This window comes from Heloderma suspectum, chromosome 2 (genome assembly GCF_057233095.1).
Source record: "Heloderma suspectum isolate Gila_16-S chromosome 2, 16-S_ref, whole genome shotgun sequence".
NCBI lineage: Eukaryota > Metazoa > Chordata > Lepidosauria > Squamata > Helodermatidae > Heloderma > Heloderma suspectum.
Window position 1 is genome coordinate 152,843,393 of NC_139459.1, and position 26,823 is coordinate 152,870,215.

Consider the following 26,823-nt stretch of genomic DNA (forward strand, 5'->3'; position numbering starts at 1 on the left):
GCGGGAAGCCTGTGGGGCGGCGCGGCCCGCCTGGCGTTAAGATGGCGGCGGCCTCGGCGAGGAAGCGCCCGGCAGACGGCGGAGGGGGCCCGGAGCCTCGCCGCGCGGGGAAAAGGCGGTTGCTGGTGGTCCTGGAGGGGGCGTCGCTGGAGACTGTGAAGGTGCAGCGAGAAGCCGCCGGGAGCCCCAATGGCTGTGCTGCAGCTTTAGCCTTAGCGGAGTCTGGCATTCCCTGCTAGTTGCACAGACGCAGCATGAGAGGCGCGGTGCAGTACGGCGAGAGGTAGCAGTGGGCTGGTTTTTAATGCTTCGTTTCAAACAGCCAACACCTCGTAAGCAGGAAGTTATCATAGCAAAGGGTTGATGATGGTAGTTCAGTTCCTTCCTCCCTGCTATGCTCCATTTTAATTTGTAGAGAATATTGTGCGCGGAGAAGAAAAGGATAGTATCCCTGAAGTGATACCGGCCACTCTACCGCCTCATTCTGCTGCATGTGTAGACCAAACCTCTGACGGGTTTTGAACATAAGTTCATGGAGGGTGGAAGACCTAAAAGCGGCTATTAGCCATTATAACTGCATGGAATCTCCATTTCCAGAGGCAGCGAACCTCTAAATCAGGGGTAGGCAACCGGATGCTCTTCAGATGTTTGGGATTACAACTCCCATCAACCCTGACCATTGATAACGCTGGCTGGGGCTGGTGAGAGCGGTAGTTGAAAACTTCTGGAGTCTGCCAGGCTGCTTATCCCTACTCTTAAATATTTGGTGTTCACTGTCATACAGTGTGATTATGACCAGTAGTTTTGATGCTTTTAAAAGAGAATTAGATGGGTTAAAGGAGGATATGTCTATCAGCAAACATCAGTGATAGGCTAAATTAAACGATCATGTTTAAAGGCAGTATGCCACTGAATAGCAGAAGCATATGGTTGCCTGTTGCCAGAGTAAGGATTTTGAGCTAGATGGATGTTCTGTCTGATCCAGTAGGATAGTTCTTTTGCTGAACTATTGCATAGAGGCATCCCCTACTGCAGGGGTCTCTAGCCTTTTTGTGCCCATGGGCACATTTGGCTTTTTGAGAAAGTGCCCTGGGGTGCCACCACAAATTAGGGGGGATTGAGGGCCAATCACAAAAACGTTGGAAGCAGCACTGGAAATAGCGCCCCCCACCCCCGTTTGTGTTTATGTGTGTGCATGAATATGCACCTTGTGTGTATGCTACTCACTCTGGCTCTTTTCTCTCTCTGGCTCCTCTTTCTTTCTTGTTGCCCCAAGGGTCCTTGATAGGGGGTGGACTTTGTCCCCCCAGCTGTTTTTTCTTTTTAGCAAGGGTGCTTTTTCCATCGCTGTTTAAAGCCAGTAGACAAAACCAGTTGAAGAATCATTCCATTCACTTGCAGAGGATGAACATAGCTTGGAGGGTGCCTCAGCCTGGCCTTATGTGTGCATATGGTGCCCAAAGGCACCGTGTCAGAGACCCCTATGTAGTGATTTTGTGCAACCTCAGCTTCTATATCCCTCCCATTTTTGAGACACAGCTACATTCATCAGGCAAGGCAAGTAGGCACAAGAGAAAGGGAATTTTTAGCTGTGGCACTCAGATGGTGAAAAGCTTGCCTAGGGAGGTGCGCTGAAGACAGTTTTATTCCAGGAAGTATTTTCTTAATTTGCCATCTGTTATTCTAACTACTGCTTTTTACTCTTTTATTGTTGGTCAGTGATTTTTTATTTTGTATTTTTTTTAAATTATAAGCCACCTTGATTACACCAGTGGAGATATGTGGGATGGAAGGTAATAAATAAATTAAAATCATGGTTCCAGGTTGGGAAAACATACGAGCTTTTGAACTGTGACAAGCATAAATCATTGCTTCTACGAAGTGGCCGGGACCCCGGAAAGGTTCGACCTGACATCACCCACCAGGTATGGTCATATGTCTACCGTACGGTAAAGATTGTACATCCAGCCTATGACTTCTGTCTATTCTTGAAATATTGATTGGGTAACTACTGGAGGGTTCAATCCTATTGGGATAGGAGGCTGCCTCCGGACTCAGAGGTGATGACCTATCCAATGTAGGGCAGGAGAAGCATGGAGGGGATCATCCCCTCTATGCTTCAGGAGCGAGGGAAGCGGCTGCCAGACAACACATCGGATGTGTCATACTGTCATTTCTACCTTCCCCGCCCTGGAATGCTCCCAGGAATGCCCCGTTTTCGCCGCTCCATGCTCCTCTTCCAAGTGCGGGGCCATTCTGAGCTGCCTGTGAGGCAGCACGGGGTGGGGAGGGAGTTGGTTCTCAGGGAACCGATGTATCCTGTGGCTGCCTAGCCGCTGACTAGTGGCCATAGGATTGCTCCCGTAATTGTTATGGAAAAGCCATCTAATTCTATTTTTGATTAAAACTACGAATGTGCCTAAATACTTTATATACTTTTTTCATTGAGGATTCCTATTCACATATCTTGTAGTATTTCCTTTAGACACAGCTTTTTCTCCAATACAGTACTGAAATTTTCTGAAAGACATTGCTACAATAAAACTTATTTCCTTTTTTTAAATAGACTAAGTTTATGCTTCTCACTTTTCATCACAGAGCCTCCTGATGCTCATGGACAGTCCTTTGAACCGAGCTGGTCTTCTCCAGGTATATATCCATACTGAAAAGAATGTCCTGATTGAAGTCAACCCCCAGACAAGAATTCCTCGCACTTTTGATCGTTTTTGTGGCCTCATGGGTAAGAGTAAAAGCAGGATTTATATCCCCTCACAAAATATGCCTTGAGTGAGAAAAGGGGTCAAAAAGACCAGTAAAACCAGTCTAGGGCCAGAATCCAGCTATGGGACTTTCTCCTCCTCTCTTCTTGCATGCAGCCCCTGGGACTCTCAGTCTGCTCCAGGGGGTCCCCCAGTCCTCTGGAGCAGATTTTGAGAGTGTGTGGGGGCAAGAGAGAATATCCTCCTCCCAGTTCTTTTCACAAATATTCTGTCAGCAGGAGGACTTTGTTGGATTCCACCATAGGTTGGCAGGTCTGTTTTACCAATAATTGCTGCTAGACATCACTTGGCAGTGTGTGTGTGTGTGTATGTGTGTGTATATATAAATAAAATAACCTAAATCGATTGCACCCGAGTGCCCTCTCTGGTGCTGTAGAGCCCGCTCTGCTCCTTGGTATACCGGGGACCTGTGATTAAAGAAACAGGCTGGATGTTGGCTAGAGAACAAATGGGGTAAAACTTGAAGTGAAGATGACTAAGCATGTGCTAGAGCACTTAATTGTGCCTGTTGTGTGGTGGTGTGGCAACAAAAAAGGCTTACTTTGCTGCCTTCATTGTGTCCTTGAATAGCCATCCAGTGGCCCTCTTTCAGGTGGTCTGGGGGCTGTTAACACACTCCCCACTGAATGGAGCCCCGGTCCCCTCAAGGATCCTTTGCGACCTTTTTGCATCACACTTTGAGGACAAAATCGCTTGTCTCCACAGCAAACCTGATGCTTTTGTTAGCGCAGCTCCAGTCGAGGTGTCTCATGCCACCATCTCCCTGATTTAATGGGATCAATTTCAGTTGCTGTGGCCTGATGATGTGGACGAGGTGCTTGCAGCAATGCGATCAACCATGTGCCCTCTTGATCCTTGCTGCTCCTGCCTAATAAAAGCTAGTCAAGGGAAGGTATGACCCAGTGGGCCCAGGGAGTGGTAAATGCATCTTTGTGTGAAGGGCTGGTTCCTGCTGTCCTTAAGGAGGCAGTAGTGCAGCCACTTCCAAAGAAACCCGCTCTGGACTCAATGGTATTTGACAAGTACTGCCCAGTTGCAAATTCCCCTTTCTTAGGGAAGGTACTTGAGCGGGTCGTGGAGCAACTGCAGGCATTCTTGGAGGATAGTGATTATCTAGACCCATTCCATTCTGGGTTTTAATCTGGTTATGGCATTGAATCAGCTGTGGTCACCCTGATGGATGACCTTTATCAGGAGAGGAACAGGGGGAGTGCAACCCTGTTAATTCTGCTCAATCTTATTGGCTTTTGATACCCTCAACCATGGTATTCTCCTGGATCAGCTCCATGGGCACTGGAAGTACTGTGTTACAGTGGTTCCGGTTTTATCTGCAGGGTTGATTTCAGAGAGTAACATTGGATGACCATTCCTTGGCGAGTGAGCTATGGGGTTCCACAGGTTACCGTTTTGTCCCAGTGTTATTCAACATCTATATGAAGCTGCTGGGAGCAGTCATTAGGGGATCTGGAGCCAGTGCCATCAGTATGCTGATGACACACAGCTCTCCCTCCCTGTGACATCTGAATGAGATGAGGCTGTGCAAGTCCTAGATCAGTGCCTAGACACAGTGATGGGCTGGATGAGGGACAATAAACAAGCTGAACCCTGGCAAGACAGAAGTCCTGTGGGTGAGTGGTTCCCGAGTCCAGGAGGTAGGCTCATTGCCTGTTCTGGATGGGGTTGCACTTCCCTTGAAAGATTAGGTTCATACCCCGGGGGTACTCCTAGATCCATCACTGTTGCTGGAGGCTCAAGTGGCCATGGCAGCTCGGAGTGCCTTTTACCAGCTTTGGCTGGTTTGTCAGCTACGGCCTTTCCTGGGCAGCAGTAGCTTGGAAACGGTGGTATAGTCACTAGTAACCTCAAGACTGGACTACTGCAACACGGTCAATGTGGGGCTGCCCTTAAGGCTGCTCTGGCAGCTGGAGCTAGTGCAGAACACAGCAGCTCTGTTGTTATCGGGAGCTGCCTCTTTCTAGCATGCAACTCCTTTACTGAGGGAACTGCACTGGCTGCCTATTTGCTATTGGGCCAGGTTAAAGGTTCCAGTAGTAGTGTACAAAGCCCTAAACAGCTTGGGACCAGGACACCTGAGAGAGTGCCTTCTCCCTTACCAACCTGCCTATCACTGAAGTCATCAGCGGGCTCACTCCTAGTGGTTCCACATGACCTATGGTCCACCCAGAGAAGAGCCTTCAGTGTGGTGGAGGTCAGGCACGCACCAACATGGTGTTGTTTTTGGTGCCTCCTGAAAACATCTGTATTTCAAAAAGCCTTCCTTGATATACCAGCCACAGGTTTTATTGGTATTCTGTTTTTAAAAACAAAAATTTTAATATGGTGTTTTATTATTTTATCTTTTATTGTTCACTACTCTGTAATCTGTTTAGATGTGGAGCAGAATTTATTTAAATGTTATAAATAAATAAATGTGACTGTTGTATGCCCTTACTTGGCATTGCCAGGTTACACAGACAGGATGCAAACAGCTTTGCAGCAGAATAGCACACTAAAGCTATGATTTTAGTGTCATTATGTTTTTCCGATACATACGTCCACCCCTTTTCTCCTCTCTGCTGAAGCAAGTCATTTTGCACCTCAGCAGGTGGAAGGGAAGGGCTGGAACAGGAACAAGCATGGGTGAAATGGAAGTTTTATTGTCTCCTGGTACTACGAAGGTGTTTAAAAGACCTATATTGTTCAGGTTTTGACTTCGTAATCTTCTCCCAGCTATTTACTGTTATGACGTCACAGGATGTTAACAGGTTTCCTGTGGAGAAAGGTGTCAGCAAAATATTGATAAATGGTGCAGCATCAGTGAGAAAAGTATAAGGTTAATTTGTCTAGCAGGAAATAATTATGTAGGGCCTAAGGCTCAGAGCAAAGGTAGTATAAGAACTGTAGGAGATCAGGCAGTGCATTAAAAAAAAAAAATGGGAACCTAGGGGAAGGCTGGATGGAGCATGGAAAGAACTGAGGACAAGGTAGATGAACTTCTCATAGGGCTCTGTGGAAGTTGGATGTTAAGTAGGGAGGGAGTAGACTGAGCCATGGGGACTAAAAGTGTGTGTGTGGGCTATGTACACATGGATTTGAACAAAAAATATCTTGGCCTACAGCACTCGAGGGAATAAGAAAAATTAGTGGAGTCGTAATGTAGCTCAGGGAAAATCCTAACAAACATGACATGATTATTTTTAAACATACCATGTGGTGTTTCTAACTATGGCAGGGGCACGTGCCCCCCAATTCACAAGGCGCCCCCCCCAAATGTAGACACGTTTTTAGAAGGGGGGAAATGCCTGTAGCTGCTAGAGTGCTAAGATCCAATTTAGCTTGCAAGGAAGCTAATTTTGACTCTTTTTGTGCTCTGTAGTGGCAAGGACACATTTTTTTCCTGGGACTGCAGCCGGGGGGGGGGGGGGCAGGAGATGGCTGCTAGACCTCCTGAAGTTGCCCACCCCTGAACTATACGAAAACCTGCTGATTTGTAGTCCCCAGCCACTCCATTGTACTGGCCCTGTGGTAATTACTGTGCAGTTGAATGCTACAGGCTACTAAATTGTCCAGAAGTGCTGCATTGCAGTTGACTGCTTAAAGTTAACTGCAGTGGAACTCTTCTGGACATTTTAGTAGTCTGTAGCATTCAGGTGCACATCAGTGTGAATATTTGATTGAATCCATTAGATCTTCTGAAGTAGGAGTGGTGAATCTGTGGCTTTCCACATGTTGGACTCCAACTCCCATCAGCTGCAGCCAGCATGGCCAGTGGTCATGGAGTTGTCCCACATCTGGAGGGCCATAGGTTCCCTACCTCTTTTCTAAAGCAGCTCAGCCTCCTGTTTTGACTGTCCCCCTGGGATAGCAAAATGGGTACTGTCAAGCACCTGGCAGGCCATGCTGTCTAACCAGTCAATTTCATGGGTCACTGTCCAGGTGTGTTCTAAAGGAAAGGGTTCTTTGGATCACTAGTCAGAAAGGAACAGGGCAAGGAACTCTGAACTTGATAGATGCAATGGCATCTACCTTATCTTGTAACTCCAGTGTAAAACTCTTACCTCTGTCTCTCCTTAGTTCAATTGCTGCATAAATTCAGTGTCAGAGCTGCTGATGGGCCTCAAAAGTTATTAAAGGTAACAACTCTGCTGGTATATTATATGGTTCTATGCAAGATGGTTATTGTTTCTCCTCCCAAATTAATTCTTTTTTTCTTGTAGGTTATTAAGAATCCAGTGACTGATCACCTCCCTGTAGGCTGCACAAAAATAGACACATCCTTTTCCAGCCCTACCGTGACAGATGTGCGTGACCTAGTCCCTACTGCAGACCCTATAGCTATCATTGTGGGAGCTTTCGCCCATGGTTCGGTAAGGGTGTTTTCATACTTGTAAGTTGCAAGTCAGACATGTCACTTCCAATGCACTAGATGGCCTTAGGACAAGATGCTACTCATAGGTAGGGATGGACAGATTCTCCCCCTTCCCTTCTGGTGGGGAATCCAGCGGGGGCGATCCGTCCCCTGAGTCCTCCGGAGCGGCTCTGCTCTGTGAGGATTCTGCGGAGCCACCCGACTTGAGGGAGGCTTACCTAGACCTGTTCGCCTCCACGCTGATTGACATTTTTCTTTAAAAAAAATGGCAATCAGCGGGATGTGCCCATAGACTTATACACAAAATAGATCCGTGAATCTTGCGCATAAGTCTATGTGTCCGTAGATCGTTCCAGTCTCCCCTTCCCATTCCAGGCCAGCTACGTGGGGGCAGCAGCTTGACAAGAGTCAAGAGTCTTGTCAAGCTGCTGCCCCCACGTAGCTGGCCTGGAATGGGAAGGGGAGACTGGAATGATCTACGGACACATAAGACTTGCGCGTGAGATTCACAGATTCTATTTTGTGTATAAGTCTATGGGCACATCCTGCTGATCGCCATTTTTTAAAAGAGAAATGGTGATTGGTGCGGAAGTGAATGGCTCTGGTTAAGCCTCAAGCAGCTGAGTGCCATTCTGGCCAGAGTCCTCCCGGAGCGGAGGTAAGTGGGGCTGTTCCACTGCGGATTCCAAAGAATCTGGCCTCATTTGAATCCATGGCAGAGTTCTCTGACATCCCTACTCATAGGTAGCATGTGCATGTTGTACTTATGCACACACCCCTGCAGGATAATTGCCTATATTACAACCATGTTGTGAGGGCTGAACCAGTGGAACACTTTCAAGAACTGCAGTGTGTTGTATGAATAGTTACTTTTATAAAAAGGAGAGGGGAATACCCCCTATAGCAACAGAAGCAATTTCTCTCAGTTTCTGGCCATTGAGTGTGGTGTTAAAAAAAAAAAAAGCTCGCTTGAATCTGGCTTATGCCACAATTAGTAGTGATCATATTGGTCTCAGCTAGGACAAAAGCAGCTGTCTTATAATGTCAGAACATTAGTCCATCTAGCTCTCTCTTGTCTACACTGACTAGCAAAAGGAGGGTTTAGGGTTGGGCAACTTGTGGCCCTCCAGATGATTTGGCCTACAACTCCCATAAGCCCTAGTCAACATAGCCAATGGTGAGGGATGATGGGAGTTGTGGGCCAAAAGCTGCTCACCTGTGGTCTAGGTAATAATGCATTGTATCAGAAATACAATATGGCAGCTGACTGAAGTGTTGGTCGCTGTTTTTCTCTTCTAGGTTAATGTTGACTACACAGAGAAGACTATTTCTATCAGCAACTATCCACTCTCTGCTGCTTTGACTTGTGCCAAGATCACTACAGCTTTTGAAGAAGTGTGGGGAGTGGTGTGAGCTTATTAATGCTGATTTTATTTACCTAAGACTCAGTTGGCTAGCTCCACATTCTGGAGTGATGATGTATATTGCAGGGTTCTATCTATTGCGTCCCTTCTTTAAGGAAAGTAATAGAACCATAAATTCTTTGTTCCCTTTTGTGACAAATAAAATTTTCTTAGTGAGGTGGGTGTCCTTGCCTATAGGGATATGCATAGGCAGGCTAACATATGGTAATTTTATGGATATGCTGATGGGTTCTGAGCTAGTGGTGACTGGCTAAGAAAGAGACTGGGGAGTTGTGATGGACAGCTTGATAAAAAAATGTTGACAGAGTGTGTGGCTGCTATGAAAAACTAGGAATCAAAAATAAAACTGCCAGTATCATTCTGTCTTTATCTCTGGTGTGACCACACTTGGAATACTGTATACAGTTCTGGTCACCCCACCTCAAAAAGGACACTGTAGAGTTGGAGAAGGCACTGAAAAGTGCAACCAAAATGATCAAGGAGCTGGAGAAACTCCCCTATGTTATAACATCCGAGTCTGTTTAGCTTAGAGAAAAGGCAAGTGAGGGTATACATGATAAAGGTGTACAAAATTGTGCTTGGTGTGAAGGAAGGGGATAGGGAAACATTTTTCTCCCTCATAGTACTAGAATGTGGGGGTCATCATAGGAGGCTGATTGGTGGGAGATGCAGGACTGATAAAAGGAAGTACTTCACACAATGCGTAGTCAAACTGGAATTTGTTACCACAGGATGTAGTGATAGCCACCAATTTGGATGGGTTTAAAAGGCGATTTGACAAATTCATGGAAGATAGGACTATCAATGGCTACTAGTCCTGATGGCTATATGCTACCTCCACTCTCAGCCAGTATACGTATGTACACCAGTTGCTGGGGAACATGAACAGGAGGGTGGTACTGCACCTGTGTCCTGCTTGTGGGCTTCTCATAGGCAACTGTTTGGCTACTGTGAGAGCAGAATGCTGGATTAGATGGAACTTGGCTCATGTTCTTCTTCTAGGGTGGCAGTTTTTCATGTAACCTAGGCCAAGTACCCTGCAAAGGATTTTTGAATTTGTTCTGCGCAAGATGGCAATAGTACTGTTGCTATGGTTCTATCCCTTACCTTCTCAAGTGGAATTTTCAGAGCAGTCACTATGGTTAAAGTGTACACCATTGTAGCAGCCACAGGGTTTTTTTTGGGGGGGGGGTGCTATCTTAATAAAAACTTCCTACTATAACTGGATTACAATTATTTCATCTCTGCCAGGAAATAGCTTCATCAGCTCAGTTGCTGTGGTGTACAGTACTATAAAAACAGAGGAGCAAGGCATGAAAATAATTGGCAAACTTAGTGTGCCCACATGTAGAAGGGAGAAGACCATCGTTTGAAGAATCACATAAAACACTGCATTAAGTATATCCCTCATACTTTTCCTTAGCCTACATACAACAATAGTCTTTGCCCTTGCCAAGAAAGCCAGGAAGCAGTAGAGAGAGTTCCAACCCAAACTAGTGGAAAAAAAGCATCTCAAGCACGAATGAAAAACCAACTGGGACCAATTTTATCTAGCAGAACTGGAAAGTAGAAAAAGTCAAGCAGTGGCTCCATTCCCAGATGGCAGCTGCATCAAGTGCTTTACAATCGTCTGACATTTCCAGAGACAGGAGTGTCCATGGGGAGACGTTAAAAGATAAGGCAACCTGTAGACGGGGTGGAGGAGTTTGCAGCCAGTTCCCCTAATTTGGGGGTCTTAACCCCTGTGCTCTTTTTGCCCCTAGTCACCCTGCAAGGGTTTGACTGCAGAAGTCTGGCAGGTGATGAGTCAACCATCCCCATAATAAATGCACACATGGTACAATCTGAAAGAGAAAAACCAAAACCACTTAGCTGCATGCCTTCTAAGACTACTGTTCTTAAGCTATAGCAGACCAGAGGGATTTTGCTCACCTTTTGGTTGTTACTCAGCTTTCTTTAACTTTTCTTTTCGTGGCACAAGTACTTTTCGGATATAAGGCAATACAAACAGTAATGTGAAGAACAGCACGTGACCTATGAAATAAATAGACTTGTATACCTGTGAAGCAGAAAATGCAGAAGTCGGTGTTAGATAACTTGCTATTACTTCCTCTTGCCAGTAAGTTTGGAGAGGTCTTCCTCTTTTCAGAGGGTTTAGAATGTTCTTTTCAGAGGGTTTAGACTCCTTCAATACCTTAATCCACTTTTCCCAACTGAAGAGGCAAAATGGCACCAGAGAATATCCCATGAACATCCAGTGGATAGTTTGCTGAAGCACATAGAAGACAGGCCGTAAAATGGTCACTGAGGCCAGGGTAGTCAGAGGTGGACTGTCTCGTACCAGGCTAATGAGCTGCAACAAAAAGAACTGCTCAGTGGCTGGGTTCAGATGTAACACCATGCTTTAATTGTCCAGAACCCACACCAGAGTTTGAGGTGCTTGTCAGCTTTCCCATCTGCTCAGGATTCAACTTCATAAGTTTACTCCCATTTCCATGGTGTAGCTACTTCTTGAAGCAGAGCAATAGCCTCAACTGCGGTTTGTGAATTCAATCATAAAAAGCAAACCAGAATTAGCCAACCCAAAACAAACCACTTTGTGGGCAGGCCTGGGTACAGATGTTAAAACAAGCCATGGGTTTGCATTACATCTGCCTTTATGTAAGGCATTTATGTAAGGTACCATTTGAAATATCTTCGCTTTGAAGTCCTAACAAAATTAGGCTCCCCTATCAAGAGATAGCTTTACACTGAACTTATTGGACAAATGCAGTCAGCTAGTTTACAGAATTTAATCATCTGCATTTGTTTGTTCCATTACATATTAAATAGATGTGCATTTAGTAAAGCCTTTGGGATACTGAAGAACAGCACACTTTGTATTTAACTAATACAAGCAAAAGACACTAAAACAATCAAACACAACCCGTTGTAAATTGATGCTGGTTATGTCACTGGTGAAGTGCACAAACAAGAGGTCACAATTAACTACTGTCAGTGATTCACAGTTCTTCCATATCCTGACAGTATAGTGTCTCTATACACAATTCACCTAATATGATGGAGGTTTTCTAAGAAAACCAGAACCTCCAGATGCTAAACTCTAGCAAGATTACTAGAAAAAAGCTTTAAAGTCTCACCTGTCTCTCAACAGTGACAATAAGGAACTCCATTTGGAAGCACACCAAATAGCCACAATGCAGCCCATGCCAGATAGCCAGAAAAAGTAAGGAGAAGGCTTGTGACAGTAACTTGTTTCCCAAGAATTTTAGTCGTTTATACATATAGCTGTACATGGAGAACAAAAAGTAACACTGTCAGGCTTGGCAGCCTAAAAGACAATCACTGTTTTTATTGTATCCAGGAAGAAACAATCAGAAGGTCAAGGAGGTTTTCATTTTTTTTGCTTCAGGAGGCTCAAAGAGTAAAAGGAAATACTTTAAAAAGTAGTTAAAAGTAGTAGGCCCTGGCTCAAATTAAACCCTTATCTTTCCCCCTGTGGCTGAAATGATTTGTTCTTTCAATTTTAGGGAAATAAGTGGTTTAGTTAGATGTTTGGAGGGGAAAGTATGCCATCAGAAGTAAGTCAAGATGCTAGGAACTGAACCTGAAGCCTTATGCTTGGAAGCATATCTGTTGCTACTGACATGGCTGCTTTGTATTTGAGCAGCTGAGAAAATTAGAGGCATGTTAAATCTATCATTATACCCTGTCAAGGTGATCATGTGGTATAGAGCTATCCTGTAAATCAGGGTGCGCAACCCCAGGCCCTGAAGGCCTTGTGGCCCCATGGTGCCCTGACCCCACCACCACTGCCAGATCTCCCCATCCCCCCATTGCTACCAGTGGTATTGATCACTTTCCAGTGAGGAAAGAGCTATCTGGGTGGGGAGCAAGTGGAGATTCAACATTACCAGCATGGAAAGAGCGATCTTTATCAGGATCACTGGGGGAGGAGGTAGAGAGAAGGCTGCATGGACATATTTGTGTGTGTGTGCAGCCCTTGGGGCTGAGAAGCTCGTGCACTCCTGCTATAAACGACGCTAAGATGTGATCTACAGTCTAATTTGCATTATACTAGGATTTGTTGTGCTAAGCTTCACTTCAGTTGTATTTTCCTATGTTCAGTTTTCATTTTTTCCCCCAACAACCTTTGATTGGTGCAAGTGTTCCCTGTCTTCAAAAAGCTTTGATGAATATGTTTTAGCTTGGGGCAATGGATGGGTTTGCATTCTAAGAATATGCATAAATTTAAGAACTGCAATGACTCAAATTCTAAATGAGGTTCTGTCTAGAAGTCATGCTCATACCCTGTCACATGGAAGCCATTACCCCTATCCATGAATAGTTGCTATTTCTGAATAGGAATACCATGAAACTTTGCCCATGTAGAAATCCACTTTCCTTATTGGTGATGTACAGGTTCCCAGAGCAGGGAAAGGTGTTCAACTGCAGTCCTATCAATTCCAAAAGTCGCCAACTATTGTGGCTTTCAACTTACAATAAGGGTTGTGTTCAGCATATTCACAAATTAAGTATCTGGGTCCATCACTACTGCTAGATAGCTACCACATTAAAAAAAAAAAAGTGAGAATGAAGAACACTTAGCTTTTGGGAAGGTGGTAATATGAACCTAATGAGGTGTGGCTAGATTGTGTCCACAGATATCAGAAGATGTTTTATGTGCTTAGTCTGAGGGCACAGCTGCCTCCTCAGACTCCAGTCAGTGTCTGCATGGGAGACCACCTAGGAACTCCACGTACATTACTTTGAGTTCCATAATGGAAGAAAGGCAGATATAAATGTACTAAGTAAAATAACCATGTTTACTCAGAAGGAAATCCTACTGAGTTCAATAAAACTCTAGTGCAGTGGTAGGCGTCCTTTTTGGGCCCAGTCTCATGTGACAACTTCTTTTGGAGCCACAGGCAAATATTACATGGGGGGGGCCCCTGTGGGCAAATTTTCTTGGCCCCACTTCTTAAGATTACTTCCTCCCCCCCCCCCACTTCTGCTGCTTCTCTTGGCTAGTCAGCCACTTTGCCTGCCGTTGCCACTGCTTCCGAGTCACCTCAGCAGCAAGCAAGTCAGCTGATCAGGAGACTTCTTACTTCCTGGTTGCAGAGAGGAGGGGAAATGGGCACGAGAGGATGGAAGGGGTCCAGACGAAGGGGGCCACACTTGGAGGTCTTGGTGCATGCTGCGTTGGTGACTCCTGCTGTAGTAACTGTGGTTAAACTACTTTGGCTAATCTTAAGAGCGAGGAGCTTTGCAGAGCACTGAAGAACTTTTTCTGGCCATTGGAATTCCTACTGAACCCACTTTAGCTCTGGAGGTTTTACCAGACGTTTTTGACACTTCCAAACTGTTCAAAGCTAGAACTGTGCCTTTAAAAAAAAAGTTGCTACCCTCAGGATAGAGTTTTAAGTTTTTTCTGCACTTGTGCAAAATCTACAGAGCTCTTCACCTAGCAAGGCCACTGCCTTCCTGTTCAGGTATGGCTAAAACTGTTTTGCAGAAGTCTGTCGGCAATGCTCACCGGGCCACCCAGGCATTGGTGTTAGTGTTGAAGGAGGCAATGGTCCCTGTAAAATAAGGAGTTGTCTCAAAGAGCCACACTTTCATGTTGGCACAAGCATCCCACTTTGGCATCCCCTTTTCATCTTTTCCATTGTATCCAAGGCCAGTTAGGATGCAGACTCCTTCCTGCAACGAAAGTCACACAGATTCACAAGTTAAAGTTGGCCTGAATCACCTTACCCTACCCAACTGGTGGAAGTGGTTTTGCAGACCATGTTTAGTTTTCAGGCTTACCGTGACCAGCCAGCATGTAACATATTTGTAGAGTGTTATCTTGCCCCAGATCAATATATAAAGGCAGCGGAACCAGAAGGGCTGATCCTGCAGGAAAACAGCAAATCTGTGATGTAAGATTTGTATCAGAAGCCAGAGACAGGCTTTGTATGAATAAGTTCTAGTGATGACCAATTATTTATTTTATATATTTCTTAGCTGCCTTTCAAAACCATTAGCTTCCCTAGGTTGCTTACAATACCAGTACAATTCAATACCACAAATTATGAAAGCACTTTAAATTTAAACTTAAAAAAAAAATCCCAGTTACAATAAAAGAGAATTTCAAATATCTTAACACCTGCAAATACCACAAGCCCTTTTCAGTTGAAAAACCAGAGAGAACAAGTATCTTTAAACCTAATTGCTATAATTGGGGTTTTAGCTTAGTTCCAACGTAACCAATCTCAGAAGCTGATGGTGTATCAAATACAGCACTCTAGGAAAAAGAGTGCTATATAAGAGTGCTAGTCACAGAGTACAGAGACCCACCACGAAGAACAGGGCCATGCTAAGCAAGATGCTGAGACAGACAAGATCCGAGTATTCCAGGCAGTTTAAGGTGGATCTGTGTGTGTGTGTGTATAGACAGAGACAGAGAGCTTTTCTCCGTGTTATGATGGGAGACCACTGGGTATGCTGCATAAGCTGTTTAAACTTTCTAATGAAAGGGCAGCATATAAATCAAAAAACAAAGCAGAAAAATTTAGAAATGTGTAGTGTCTATGGTGGATTTCTGATACTAAAAAAGTGTGATCTCTCATATAGTTTTAAAGTGTAGGTTTTCATTTGTACTTGAGAATGAAAGGTTCTCTTGCAAATTTTTATGGTGCCTCATGAAAGGAGATACATGGAGACATGGGGTAGCCAAAAGACATAGTACTGGTTGAACTCAAGGAAAAGAACCAATAGTAATCAAGTCGGTTCCTGGACAACAAACTTTGCAACTGTTAAAGCCTGTCACAAAAACTTCCCAGCTACAAATTGGGGAAGTGTCACATAAGTTACATGGCTTGTAGTTTACAAGGTTATCTGGCTGCTGGCTATAGCGGTTACAACAGTGCAGTGAAGCACTTACACAGTTTACACTCTTTCAGTTCAGCATGTTTGTCATTAAAAATGGTCAGGAATTAAAAGTTTAATCCTTCCTTATCATATTCACTCAGATTTTTAAAGTTCTTATTTCTAATTATATTATTCCCGTTCTGGAGTTAGTGTTCCATCCCCTCTAGTACTACTTACCAGATAAGTATCAGAGATGAGGTATTCCTCAGAGGTGTATGGGGCCACTATAGTGTAGACTACCATGAAGAAGAGGCCCAGGATCAGGCGCTTAAGAGCAGGAACAAGGCTGAAATTAAAGTAAGTGTCAAGAGAGAGAAAAAATCAGAGATCTTGTAGTCTAGTATTTCAGAACAAAGGAGTGTGTGTGTGTGTGTGTCTCAAGTGAACCAGGTTGTATGTATTTCACTAATGCAATTACTTTTATGAAGCTGGAATGCCAAAAGCCTCCCAAAGTGCAACACATTTGATTAGAAGCACTAATTACTAATGCACAAGGAACAGCACAGACGCATTCTCAAAATAAGGGTACTTTGGGAGCTGTTGGTTAGGGGACCTCATCATGGAGAATTACCTGCTGGGTCTTTGGCCTGGAACATCAGTCAGCTCGCCTTTTACCAGGTTCTGATATTGTGTCATGGAGAATTGAGGCCCCACCATGAAGGCACCATAGAAATAGGAGAAGCCAGAGACCTCTAGTAAAGTAGGAACTCGCCGAACAGCAAATTGCTGTTGTTCATCGGTGAGGGCCTCCTGCATTGTAACAATTAAAACACCAACATTAGCATCCCTAAGTTAGACTTCCTAGCTGTATGAGATTTTGGTTAGTCTTCAAGCTCCCCACCTCAGTTGTTCTAGATCCCCTGAGCAATAGGGTCCACTTGACAAGAATCCCACAAGAAGTCTATCCCCCACACAAACCATACAGAGATCTCCAGCCCCTTGGCATGCTATGTAGTGGCATCAGCAATCCTAATAATGGACTGTTACTTCACTTGAGTGCTTGCCAACTGGAAGACTTTCTCACTTTGTTCCCTGGAACTACAGAGACTTGGGGCAGAGACTGGCACAGTAGTAGCTTTGATAAGCTCAAGGCCATAGGAACAGAGAGCATCACTCTACCCAATCCTCCAACATACACCATCCCTCAAATGCCATGTTCATACCAACAAATTACACACTCCAATGGGCTAGGATGACCCACCACCACTCCATGCACACACTGGTACATCCCCACCCCGCTTGAAGACAGACTGCTTGACAGACCTGGAACAAATAATTGTGAAAGAGGTGGATGATACAAAGTCAGCAGAGAGAGAATTCCTTATTTTTTTTCTTAAGCCATCCCACTACTATCTGCAGTCTTTGCCCAGACACTTGAAGATGGGCCAGATTCATATTTGAAATAAACTTGGCTTAGAATTCTGTTTTGTCTGGCCTTGTTCCCAGCAGCTCTTGGCTCAATCTAGAGCACATGGGAGCAAATGCATGATTAGGAGTCTCACACTCTAGCTTGTTGGGAATCTCCTGCCAACAGGTGTGAATGGGTTAATATTTCACAAGTGCTTTGGTATGTAAGATGAATTAACATAAAGCAGGTGAACAGACTTTACTGCTTTCTTGGATTGGAGACTTGAACTCATTGGCCTAATTTGTCAATCTTGATTGCATAAACTGCCTTCTCTTGCCCAGTCAATGAAAAAAACATGCATTTTCAATCCATGGGAAGCTTTAAATTAGGAAGTATCTCTTTGTGGGTGGGGTGGGGTACATTTATGTAATGTAGAGGTAACAGAAAGGGTTTTCAAGATAGTTCAGGAATGTTTGAACTATTTTATTTATAACCAAGGATTAAGTGCCAACTGGCTGGAACATTACACTGTGATTTTATGAATTTTGCTACGCTTGCTTCTTGAACCTTTTGAAAGATGGAACTATAAAAACAAATTCCTTTAAGAGTCAGAGTCTCTTAATAAACCCACCAGACATTTGTGTCTAAAGGGGTTTTAAGTCTGCTCTCCAGGCAATCTCCCTTAGTTACAGAGGGTTCCTTTGTAATTGTCTGTTAAAACGCAGCAGGTTTTGAAATCAATTCTGAGGTTCCTTCACAACTTCTCTTTTTAAAATGGGATGGTTTCTATCCTATAAGCATTCTGGGTAGACCCCTACATTCATGCAGCATGTGCCACAGGGTCCTTCCCTAATAACCACAACTTTGCTCTCCAATCACTGCCCTGAACCTAATTCCTGATTACAGAGAAATTGGGCAAAGGAAATAATTGGATTTTACTCACCACTTCCTTTCTGCCATCATAGTAATCAATGACCAAACCTAAAGAAAAACACATGACAATATGATCAAGAAGTTCAACACCAAACAAGAGATGGGCCCAATTAATGGTCTGTGAGCACCACCGTCGGAACTCAATTGGTGTGGATGTGATCACTGCTTGTTTATGAGCCCCATGTCAACTGCCCTGATATTCCTCCAAGAAGAGGTTACCAAGTAAAAATATGCATTTGTTTAAGACCCAAGATAGAAAGGTTCTTTAGGATCTCCCGGTCAACATGCTAAAGCAGTAATCCTATAGCTCCTTACCTGGATGTAAGCCCCACTGAACTCAGTGGGACTTATTTCTGAGTAGACACATAAGGGTTGCACTGTAAATCAGCAAGATTGTTTGAGTGGTAGGAAGGAATTTGTGGCTCAGAAATAGAATTGCTTACCAATCAGTTTGAGAGTCAAGACACAGTGTGGCATTGTCCATTTGATATCATAGTTCTCTGTGGCAGTGAAGTAATAGCCGGACATCAGATATGCCTGAAAAATATTAGTTGTGATGATACATTACTCCCTAGGCTCTATTTCCTCTATCTGCCTAAGGCTCCTGCGCAGTACTTGCTGAGCAGAACAGTAGTGGGCAAAAACAGAATGCTATATAGAGCAGCCTTTGCTAACTTGGTGTCCTCCAGTTGTTGTGGATGACCATTCCCAGCATTTCTGACCATTGGCCATGATGGAAGTTGAAGCCCCAAACTTCTGAAGGGCACCAGGTTAGAGAAGAAAGCTATAGAGAAACACAGAGGGAACATGTTTACCATCTGGAAGCAGAAAGAAGTGGCAACGGCAGTGACTGTGCGGCCCATGAGTCTCAGTATAAGAAACTGAATGAAGACACATATGAGGGAGTGACAGAACTGTGTCCCTGAAAAGGCAAATGAAGGTGATTAGAAACCACACAAAGAAGCAGCATCACACCCCCTCCCACACTCCGGTACTCACTAGTTGGGCAGCCATCTTCTCAGCCCCCTTACCAAAGTTGAAGTAAGCAAGTGAGAGCCCCGTTAATGTGTTGTACAGGTGAATGAGGTAGAGCTCTTTCTGGAAAAGGAAACAGCGCTGGAACAAGGCAAAAGGGTATCCTAAAGAGAGAGAACGGGAATACAAATTAGTCTTGACAAACACAAAAGGATTTAATAAAAGCTGAACCTTACCTCCCCCACCCCGCCCTTTGACGATTCCAGTACTCACTGAACATAGATGGACTTCTATGTCCCCTGTTCAGATTTCATGAACTCACTGGATGGCCTTATCGAGTTATCTCATAACCTTAGCACAATCTGTAAGGAGGATGGGGTAGCAATGCTTACACTGGCCTACTTTATATGTTTGTAAATATTTGTGGGGGGAAAGCACTGTATCAACATTTATTATATTGGTATTAGTCCCACTCCAAGACATAGGGTTATAGTATACAACCTGAAACAAATGGAAACCCAGCACATTTAGGGGACAAGTTTATTAATCCAAAAAGTATAAATACTAAATAAAGAGTAGTGTGCAAAGCCAGAGACCCAACTAGCAGTTGGAGGAGCAGAGTCCGTTCAATGCCCCAACTGGGAAGACAAGCAGTGCACAAACCCAGAGACAGCCAGCACTGGCTATGCAGAAAGAGGCACAAAGAAAAGCCAAATATGGCCGAGGGATGGGAACCAGTAACAAATGACATCAGGGAGGGTTGGATTGGTTGGGTGGTGGGGGAGATATCTGGTCCCTGGACAAAGCCAAGTTCAACACCTCTAAATTAGGGTGTTGGAAGGGGCTGGGTAGTATGGGTTTCCCTGCTCCTCCAAACACTATCCTGACATACTAATGGTTGTATCAAACAGATTAACATGGCTACTCCTCTGGTAATGGTTATTCCAGGGGTACCCAACCTTTTGGGGGTAGTGAGCACATTCTTTTTTGAACCTACAGTTTTTTTTGCTCCAAAACCCATGTAAACGAAGGCAAACTGATGAAGCTCAGAGACAACTTGGCCAAGAAATGGACTAGAGGTCTGAGCCCCCAATGCCAAATCACATATTTGCACCCAAAACAACAAAATACCCATTTTGTAGAAGGCAAACTGGTGATGTTCAGAGAAACACACACACACAGAGACAATTTCCCACCCACATGACACACCAGCACCATCCCTACCCCCCAAAAAACAACCCCAAGTAAAAAAGGCACAACACCACACACACAGAACCCAGGCAAGACCTCTTAACATGATTTATAGTGATCTTTCTGTAGTAAAATATCTTTAACATAATGTGTATTGATCAAGCCAAATCTCAATACGTTGATCATCTCTCTCTGTTCCCAACATGAGATTTAAGAAATAAAACCCAGGAAGCTAGGGGGTAGCTTCGGCTGACAGGGGTGCACTTGGGACGCTGTTGTGGAGGTGGCAAAACTGGCCCTCCCCACTGATGTAAGATGGCCTGGCTTCACTGACAGGGAACCTGCGGGGGAATGCAATGTACACCAAGTGCCCCAAAATGATAGGTGCCCCAAGGGCCCTTTTACTATAAAATCCTTTATTTCACACACATCTCACTCCAAAATGTCCACAATGAAGTTCCTAATAAGACTACAAGGGGATTTCCTGTACCACTTCCTTACAATATAAAATCTGTTAAGGCAGTTATTCGTTCAACTGATTATGCAAGTTTTTCCATCTCTAACATTTTGTAACCCATCACAAAGCCTTTTTTACATTTCTATATTCTAAACTGCAGCATAAGTCCCTCAACCAAAAGCCACCTCAGTTCACTTCTGCTCCCAGTCTTTTTTTCTTTGTCCATGACTGACATTTAGCTCCTTCAGCCTGTTGTACATTGAACTCCAGCACCACATAAGCCACGTGTTACAAGACCAATTGCTCTCCAGAACTATCAGCCATGCTATAAATATGACCACTCAGTTACCATAAACTGTAGAAGTGACACTGTAATCAAGATCTCACACTCCCCTCCCCTCAAGTGGTTTATTTCTGAGACCGCATGCCCTCTCTCCAACAAAGCTTTCTATGTTATTTTAATTTATAACAAAGCTACATCTTCTCCAACTCTCATTCGTCCTCACAACAATCTTGGGGCTCGGTTTTAAGTTTGAAAATTGAAGAAATGTCTTTGATAAATCATTGTGTTTATGGCCCAAAGGCTTCAAGACAGCTCCAAAGGTTCAAACCCATACTACCAATAGAGCCACTCAGGATATCAGGTTTAATGATTTACTGATGGAATCATAGGTTTAAAGCCGTCAGTCTTGCTTTCTCCTGCCTAATCTTCCAGAGTACTATTAGCAGCAGCCCAGAATTTTGAGACTATTAGGCTAGAAACTCACTAAATTTTAAGGAAGAAGAGTTGAAGGAAGTGTGACACATCAGAATCATTTCCTGTGGTTTGCATTCATTTCTTTTATCCTACTCATGCCTCTGGCCAAATAGATTTTTGAAGCATTATAAAACGTATAACGCTCATTGCCCATGGCTGTGTATCATACCACTTTAACTTTCTGAATAACAGAAGACAGAAAATAATATCTGTCTCCAGCCTTAGAGAACCTATGCTCCTCTCTCAAACTGGCTCTGGTGATCTAGATCCAAGACAAACAGGTCATTTTAAGGGCCAAATTCACACAACCACTCTGATACATTATAATGTGAATTATTGTGCTTGTGATCCTCATTGCCTTTGCAGTATATCAGAGGTACTGTCCACAATATTTCCAAGCTTATCTTCATAGCTACACAATCAACTAATTGCAAAAGAAAGATGCAGTTTCTCAGAAAGCCAAATGGCGCAGATTGTAGAAGGTACATGCAGTTCTTGGCAAAGTTGCTGATGTGGAGCAGCCCTAGAATAACAGCTCTGAACACCATGAGACTTCCAATCACAAGCCCAAACCTTCAGAATCCTGATAGTACCAGAGGATTTGCCTATGTGCTCAAGATAAAAAGCAGCTAGTCTTCACCCAGAACACTGCCTATAGCCTGAGCCAATTGGCAGCCCACACATTCTTAGTTAACATCGCCTGTCTCCACATCTCCTATCTGTTTTATCTCTGCTTATGATTTTATGCTGCTGTCAAAGATTTTGATGCTTTTAGAGTGCTTTTATATTTTTAATGTATCTTATTGTGCTTTGAATTTTGGCACTGTAAGCTACTCTAACATGGCGGGGGAGGGGTCAAGGTAGAAATTCCTGTAATAAAAGAAAAGCAGCCACATAGGGTGCATTCTACTGGGAAGCTCTCTTGTGCAAGCCTTATTGATATGAACAGGAGCTCCTGTGTCAATGGGGTTTGCGCAGAACATCCTGACAGACTGCACCCCACACATCAGATTTGTCCATCTCCTACTCTGCTCCCTGTAATAAGTGCCCCCAAGCCACCACCTGAGGTGGCTGTCTCAGCTTCTAAAGAACTAGCATTCTGTCTTTGAGATAGAGGTATAATCCAGCATTAGGAGGAGCAGCCCAGAGACATTATTTATGCTTATGTCGCCCTGAGAGCTTCGGCTATAGGGTGATTCATAAACTGAATGAGTAATAAATAATTTCAGTCTGGCTACAGACTTGGGCCTCTAATGTTCACCTAGGAAGGGCCATAGGTCGGTGGCAAAGCACATGCTTTGTATGCAGGTCTATCCCTGGCATTCCTGGTTAAAGAAACCCAGGTAGCAGTGCTGGGGAAGATTTATTTCTCCTCAAGACTTGAAGAGTTCCTGCCAATCAGAATGGATCGTACTGGGTTAGATGAAACAATGGCCTGACTTAGAGGTAGGATTAGCAGCTTCCTCAGAGACAAGCTGTGGATGGGGTTTCAGTACACAGCCACAAGTGAAAGTTGGTGGAAACATAGCAGATTTAATGCACACCAATTAAAGACAACACCCATCCATATCAAGGCATGTAGCAACAAGAAAATATGTAGAAGGAGCATGAGAGTTACAAAAGACCAAGTCTTAAGACCACTTTATGATACGGCATGCCCAAGATGCTGACATCAACTTTGCCCCTTAATACAGAAAAAGTACCAGCAGACCAAAATGTTTCTTGTATATGAATATTAAAAGCTAATACACAGATGATCTGGTTAAAATCAAAATGAGAGCTCACATGGAAAAATCAGAAGTGTTATATAAGCCTTCCCCAACCTGGTATCCTCCAGATGTTTTGGACTTTAACTCCCAGCATTCCTGACCATTGCCCATGTTGGTTGGGGCTGATGGGAGTTGAAGTGCAAACATCTGCAGGACACCAAGTTGGGGAAGGCTGTACTATATCCATGGAAATCAATTCTATTAAAACTTGAGAATCATGGCAAGACAGTGCTGAATGCAAATTGGTGGATGATATGAGGAGGGCTCTGGATAGGGGTGAATGCTCCTTCCTTGTTCTCCTCGACCTCTCAGCGGCTTTTGATACCGTTGACTACGGTATCCTCCTGGACCGCCTGGAGGGGTTGGGCATTGGAGACATCGTATTACGGTGGTTCCGGTCCTTCCTCTCTGGCAGGCACCAGAGGGTAGCACTGGGAGAGGAGGTGTCAGATCCGTGGCTGCTCACATGTGGGGTGCCACAGGGTTCCATCATCTCCCCAATGCTATTTAACATCTATGTGAAGCCGCTGGGGGCTATCATCAGGAGGTTTGGGGTGCGGTGTCATCAATATGTGGATGACACGCAGCTCTGTCTCTCGTTCAACTCTTCACTAGGGTTGGCCATGGAATCCCTGTCTAAATGTCTGGAGACAGTGAGTGGCTGGATGGGGATGAATAAGCTGAAGCTGAACCCTGACAAGACTGAGGTACTTTTGATGGGAGACAAGAGTAGGTTGGGGGATGTTGACCTGGTGTTGAATGGGGTACAACTACCCTTGAAAGACCAGGTCCGCAGCCTAGGGGTCATTTTAATCCGGTATCAGCCATGAGCCAGACAGCATTGTATCAACTCCATCTGATACGGCGGCTGTGCCCCTACCTTCCCGACCATCTGCTCCCATTGGTAGTACATGCCCTGGTCTCCTCTCGTCTAGCCTACTGTAATGCGCTCTACATGAGGTTACCCTTGAAGACGGTTCGGAAGCTGCAACTGGTGCAGAACACGGCGGCTCACCTGATTAAAGGCAGCCGCCGGTGTGATCACATCACTCTGGTGCTGAAGGAGTTGCACTGGCTACCAGTTGTTTTCCGGGCCAAATTCAAGGTGTTGGTTTTGACCTTTAAAACCCTATACGGTTCCAACCCAGCCTATCTCAAGGACCACCTCCAGCAACACCAGACAGGCCACTCAAGAAGATCAGCCTCAGACAGCCTTCTCTCTGTCCCATCAGCCAGGACAGCTAGCCTGGTGAGGACAAGGGAAAGGGCCTTCTCTGTGGTGGCCCACACTCTGTGGAACTCCCTCCCTAGGGAACTCCACCATGCCCCCTCTTTAATGAGCTTCCGCCACACACTGAAAACTTGGTTATTCAGGCAGGCATTTGGGGTGGGTTAGGGTATTTTTAAATAATGTCTAATGTGTAATTTTACCGTTTTAAATTGTACTGCTATACATTGCCCAGAGTGGCCGGGTGACCGGCCAGATGGGAAATTAAGAAATTTAATAAATAAAATAAATAAATTCAAAGTGCTGTAATTTTGGAGGTGTTGCACAACACCCTTGGATGTAAGGACACTTGTCATTAGGCACTCACCCGAATTGAGTAAAGCTGCTTCCAATTGAAAGCATACAGATGTAGAGCCAGTGGTTAAGAGTGTTGGACTCTGGAAACCTGGATTCTAGTCCCCACTCAGCCATGAAGCTCAGTGGGTGACTTTGGGCCAATCACTGACTTTCAGCCTCACTTACCTCACAGGGTTGTTGTGAGAATAAAATGGAGAGAAAGAGGATAATGTACACTGCCTTGGGGTCCTTGGAATAAAGCTGGGATAGAAATGTAACAAATAAATAAATGCAGTTGGGAAAATATCACAAACTGGGAAAATCCAATTACAATGTAACTCACACAGTATAAGTTGCGTTTATAGCATGACAGCAATAGGTGTGGTAAACATAGTTTGAACAGTGCAGTAGCACACGCACATTAGGAATTCCATGTGCACAGTGGCTGCTGAGCCTGCATTTTATTCCAAACCCTCCTTGCCTGGCAATGATAGAGAACACTGGCTATCTAGACATGGAAACAGCCACAGTGTCCCACACCTGCTAGCCTTGTACAGTAGTCACTTTAGCATAGTTTTAAGGCAGCCTCCCACTGGGGTGGAGCAGGGAACAAAAGGAAGGGGAGCAGGATGGGGAGCTCGGGCGGTGGAGAAAGGAAAAGGTAGCCACTCCCTCAATATACAAGCCTTGTACATAAGACTGGTGCAACCAGTGCATGTTAGCACTCAGATAGGCAATCTTTGCCAGAGCAGTGCCTGCACTTCAAAACAGACAAGAACAAAGCTAGAAATAATTTAAAATATTTAGGTCTAAAACATACCTAAACCCTCTTTCAAGATTTCTTCTGTTCCATTTCTCCTTACTCTCCCCAGTAGCCTCAGGAATGTAAAGCCTAATTAAAGATGGCGCAAGATAATGTGGGAGCGGAGGATTCAGCATTGATGGGAAGTGAACTGGCCACAGATGAAGTGCTTTGCATCCAGACTTATTGGGAAAGAAACTGAGGGAAGGTATTGGGAGGTTTGCAGAGCTTTGGCACCCCAGTAAGAATGGTGAGAAGGAAAGTTTGTTTAGCCAAGAAGTGGGTAGAAGCTTGTAGCAATGTGGGAGAATGGAAGAAAAGGTTTCCCGTGGATGAAAACCTAAGGGCAAGAGACATGGGGATCCAGCTTCATAAACATGGATTCCAGTTTCAAAAACAAAGGGATCCCAGAGTACCTGCAAGTGAAGATCAAGAATCAATTTTATGAGGAGGAACCTGAAATCAGTGATAATGTTCTAGACCACCAAGGACAGTAAGAAGGAAGGAATTATGTGCTTCAAGTGTATAGCACTCCGTTGGCAAGATGTGCTGCATTTTGACAGTGTCGGACTCTCAGAGTGCAGTACATCTACACAATACTCACATGAGACAGCACCACAACTATTAGCAAAATCAGCAAATTTCTCCCACCCCCACAGTAATTAACTATGCTCCACCATTCCCACACTCTTCTACTATTAGGACAGCCACACCTTGACAGTGAATTCCCTAACAGATTTGGATCTTTTTATAGGGTATGCACAACACACATTTTGCTTGTATAGATATGTGGGCTCTCATGGGGAATTTGGTAAGCATATAAAATGCTAAGTGTTAATGTTTAAAGCATCCCAATGGCTATGTATACACCTATATTATCTAACATCTCAGTTTTGAATAAATTTGGCAAAAAGATGTCCCATAGATTAAACAGAATCTATTACTGCCATGTAACAACTTATGCGTAGGATCATTATCACTTTATTTGTTAGCAAGCTCAATGGGACTTACTTCCTAGTAAATGTGCAAGTCCCACCAAACCTAGCAAGACTTACTTCTAAGCAAATCACACACAATTATGCTTGTTCTCAATTTAGACCAAGGCAATATAAATAGGTACTTGTATAAAGTGACTTTTTTAAGTGGCATCTCTTTATTGCAAGTAATACTACCTCACCAAAAAAATATTACAAGTACGGTTTCAAAGCACCCTATGCAGCAGTGATTCCATGTGGAAGTGTTACTATCACCTTCTCAAGTGTCAGCATCAGAAGTCTTTTCATATACCCAGACCTAGTTTTCATTTTCACAATTTAGATACATTACACTAAAATTGAACACAGTCATCTCTCCCTTTTCCTGGACATGCATCCCACAGACATCTAAAAACCATGTGCCAATTGCTCTCAAACTGTAGGATACCTGCCCCCATCCCCCCACCTCCAGAGGGAAACAGAACATTCCAAGGAAGAAAAAGGTCCTGCAGAAACCAGATGTTTTCCTCCCCGCACCAGAGGTTTAGCTGTGTGCCACCAA

General features: G+C 44.2%; 2 protein-coding genes across 6 annotated transcripts in view; one reads left to right on the forward strand and one right to left on the reverse strand.

The window, feature by feature from the left end:
- The first annotated feature begins 21 nt into the window (after nucleotides 1-21).
- Nucleotides 22-9,793, forward strand: EMG1 (EMG1 N1-specific pseudouridine methyltransferase). The gene is made up of 6 exons (XM_084835228.1): nucleotides 22-161; nucleotides 1,824-1,925; nucleotides 2,599-2,740; nucleotides 6,855-6,913; nucleotides 6,998-7,147; nucleotides 8,449-9,793. Exons 1-6 carry the CDS (start codon nucleotides 42-44, stop codon nucleotides 8,560-8,562), a joined length of 687 nt encoding a protein of 228 aa, XP_084691354.1. The 5' UTR covers nucleotides 22-41; the 3' UTR covers nucleotides 8,563-9,793.
- Nucleotides 9,130-26,823, reverse strand: part of LPCAT3 (lysophosphatidylcholine acyltransferase 3) — a 19,838-nt gene continuing 2,144 nt past the window's right edge. Inside the window, exons 2-14 of one of the 5 annotated variants that reach the window (XM_084835222.1) lie at nucleotides 19,021-19,109; nucleotides 18,804-18,911; nucleotides 18,588-18,694; nucleotides 18,216-18,309; nucleotides 17,783-17,820; nucleotides 16,063-16,241; nucleotides 15,669-15,777; nucleotides 14,388-14,474; nucleotides 14,113-14,279; nucleotides 11,714-11,861; nucleotides 10,768-10,926; nucleotides 10,506-10,632; nucleotides 9,130-10,417 (exon numbers count right to left, since the gene is read on the reverse strand). In XM_084835222.1, coding sequence (XP_084691348.1) covers nucleotides 10,516-10,632; nucleotides 10,768-10,926; nucleotides 11,714-11,861; nucleotides 14,113-14,279; nucleotides 14,388-14,474; nucleotides 15,669-15,777; nucleotides 16,063-16,241; nucleotides 17,783-17,820; nucleotides 18,216-18,309; nucleotides 18,588-18,694; nucleotides 18,804-18,911; nucleotides 19,021-19,027 — 1,320 coding nt within the window. In that variant the 5' untranslated portion in view covers nucleotides 19,028-19,109 and the 3' untranslated portion in view covers nucleotides 9,130-10,417; nucleotides 10,506-10,515. Of the gene's footprint in view, nucleotides 10,418-10,443; nucleotides 10,927-11,713; nucleotides 11,862-14,112; nucleotides 14,280-14,387; nucleotides 14,475-15,668; nucleotides 15,778-16,062; nucleotides 16,242-17,782; nucleotides 17,821-18,215; nucleotides 18,310-18,587; nucleotides 18,695-18,771; nucleotides 18,912-19,020; nucleotides 19,110-26,823 lie in introns of those variants that run through there. The other 4 variants (XM_084835221.1, XM_084835218.1, XM_084835223.1 and 1 more) reach the window with 4 other exon arrangements.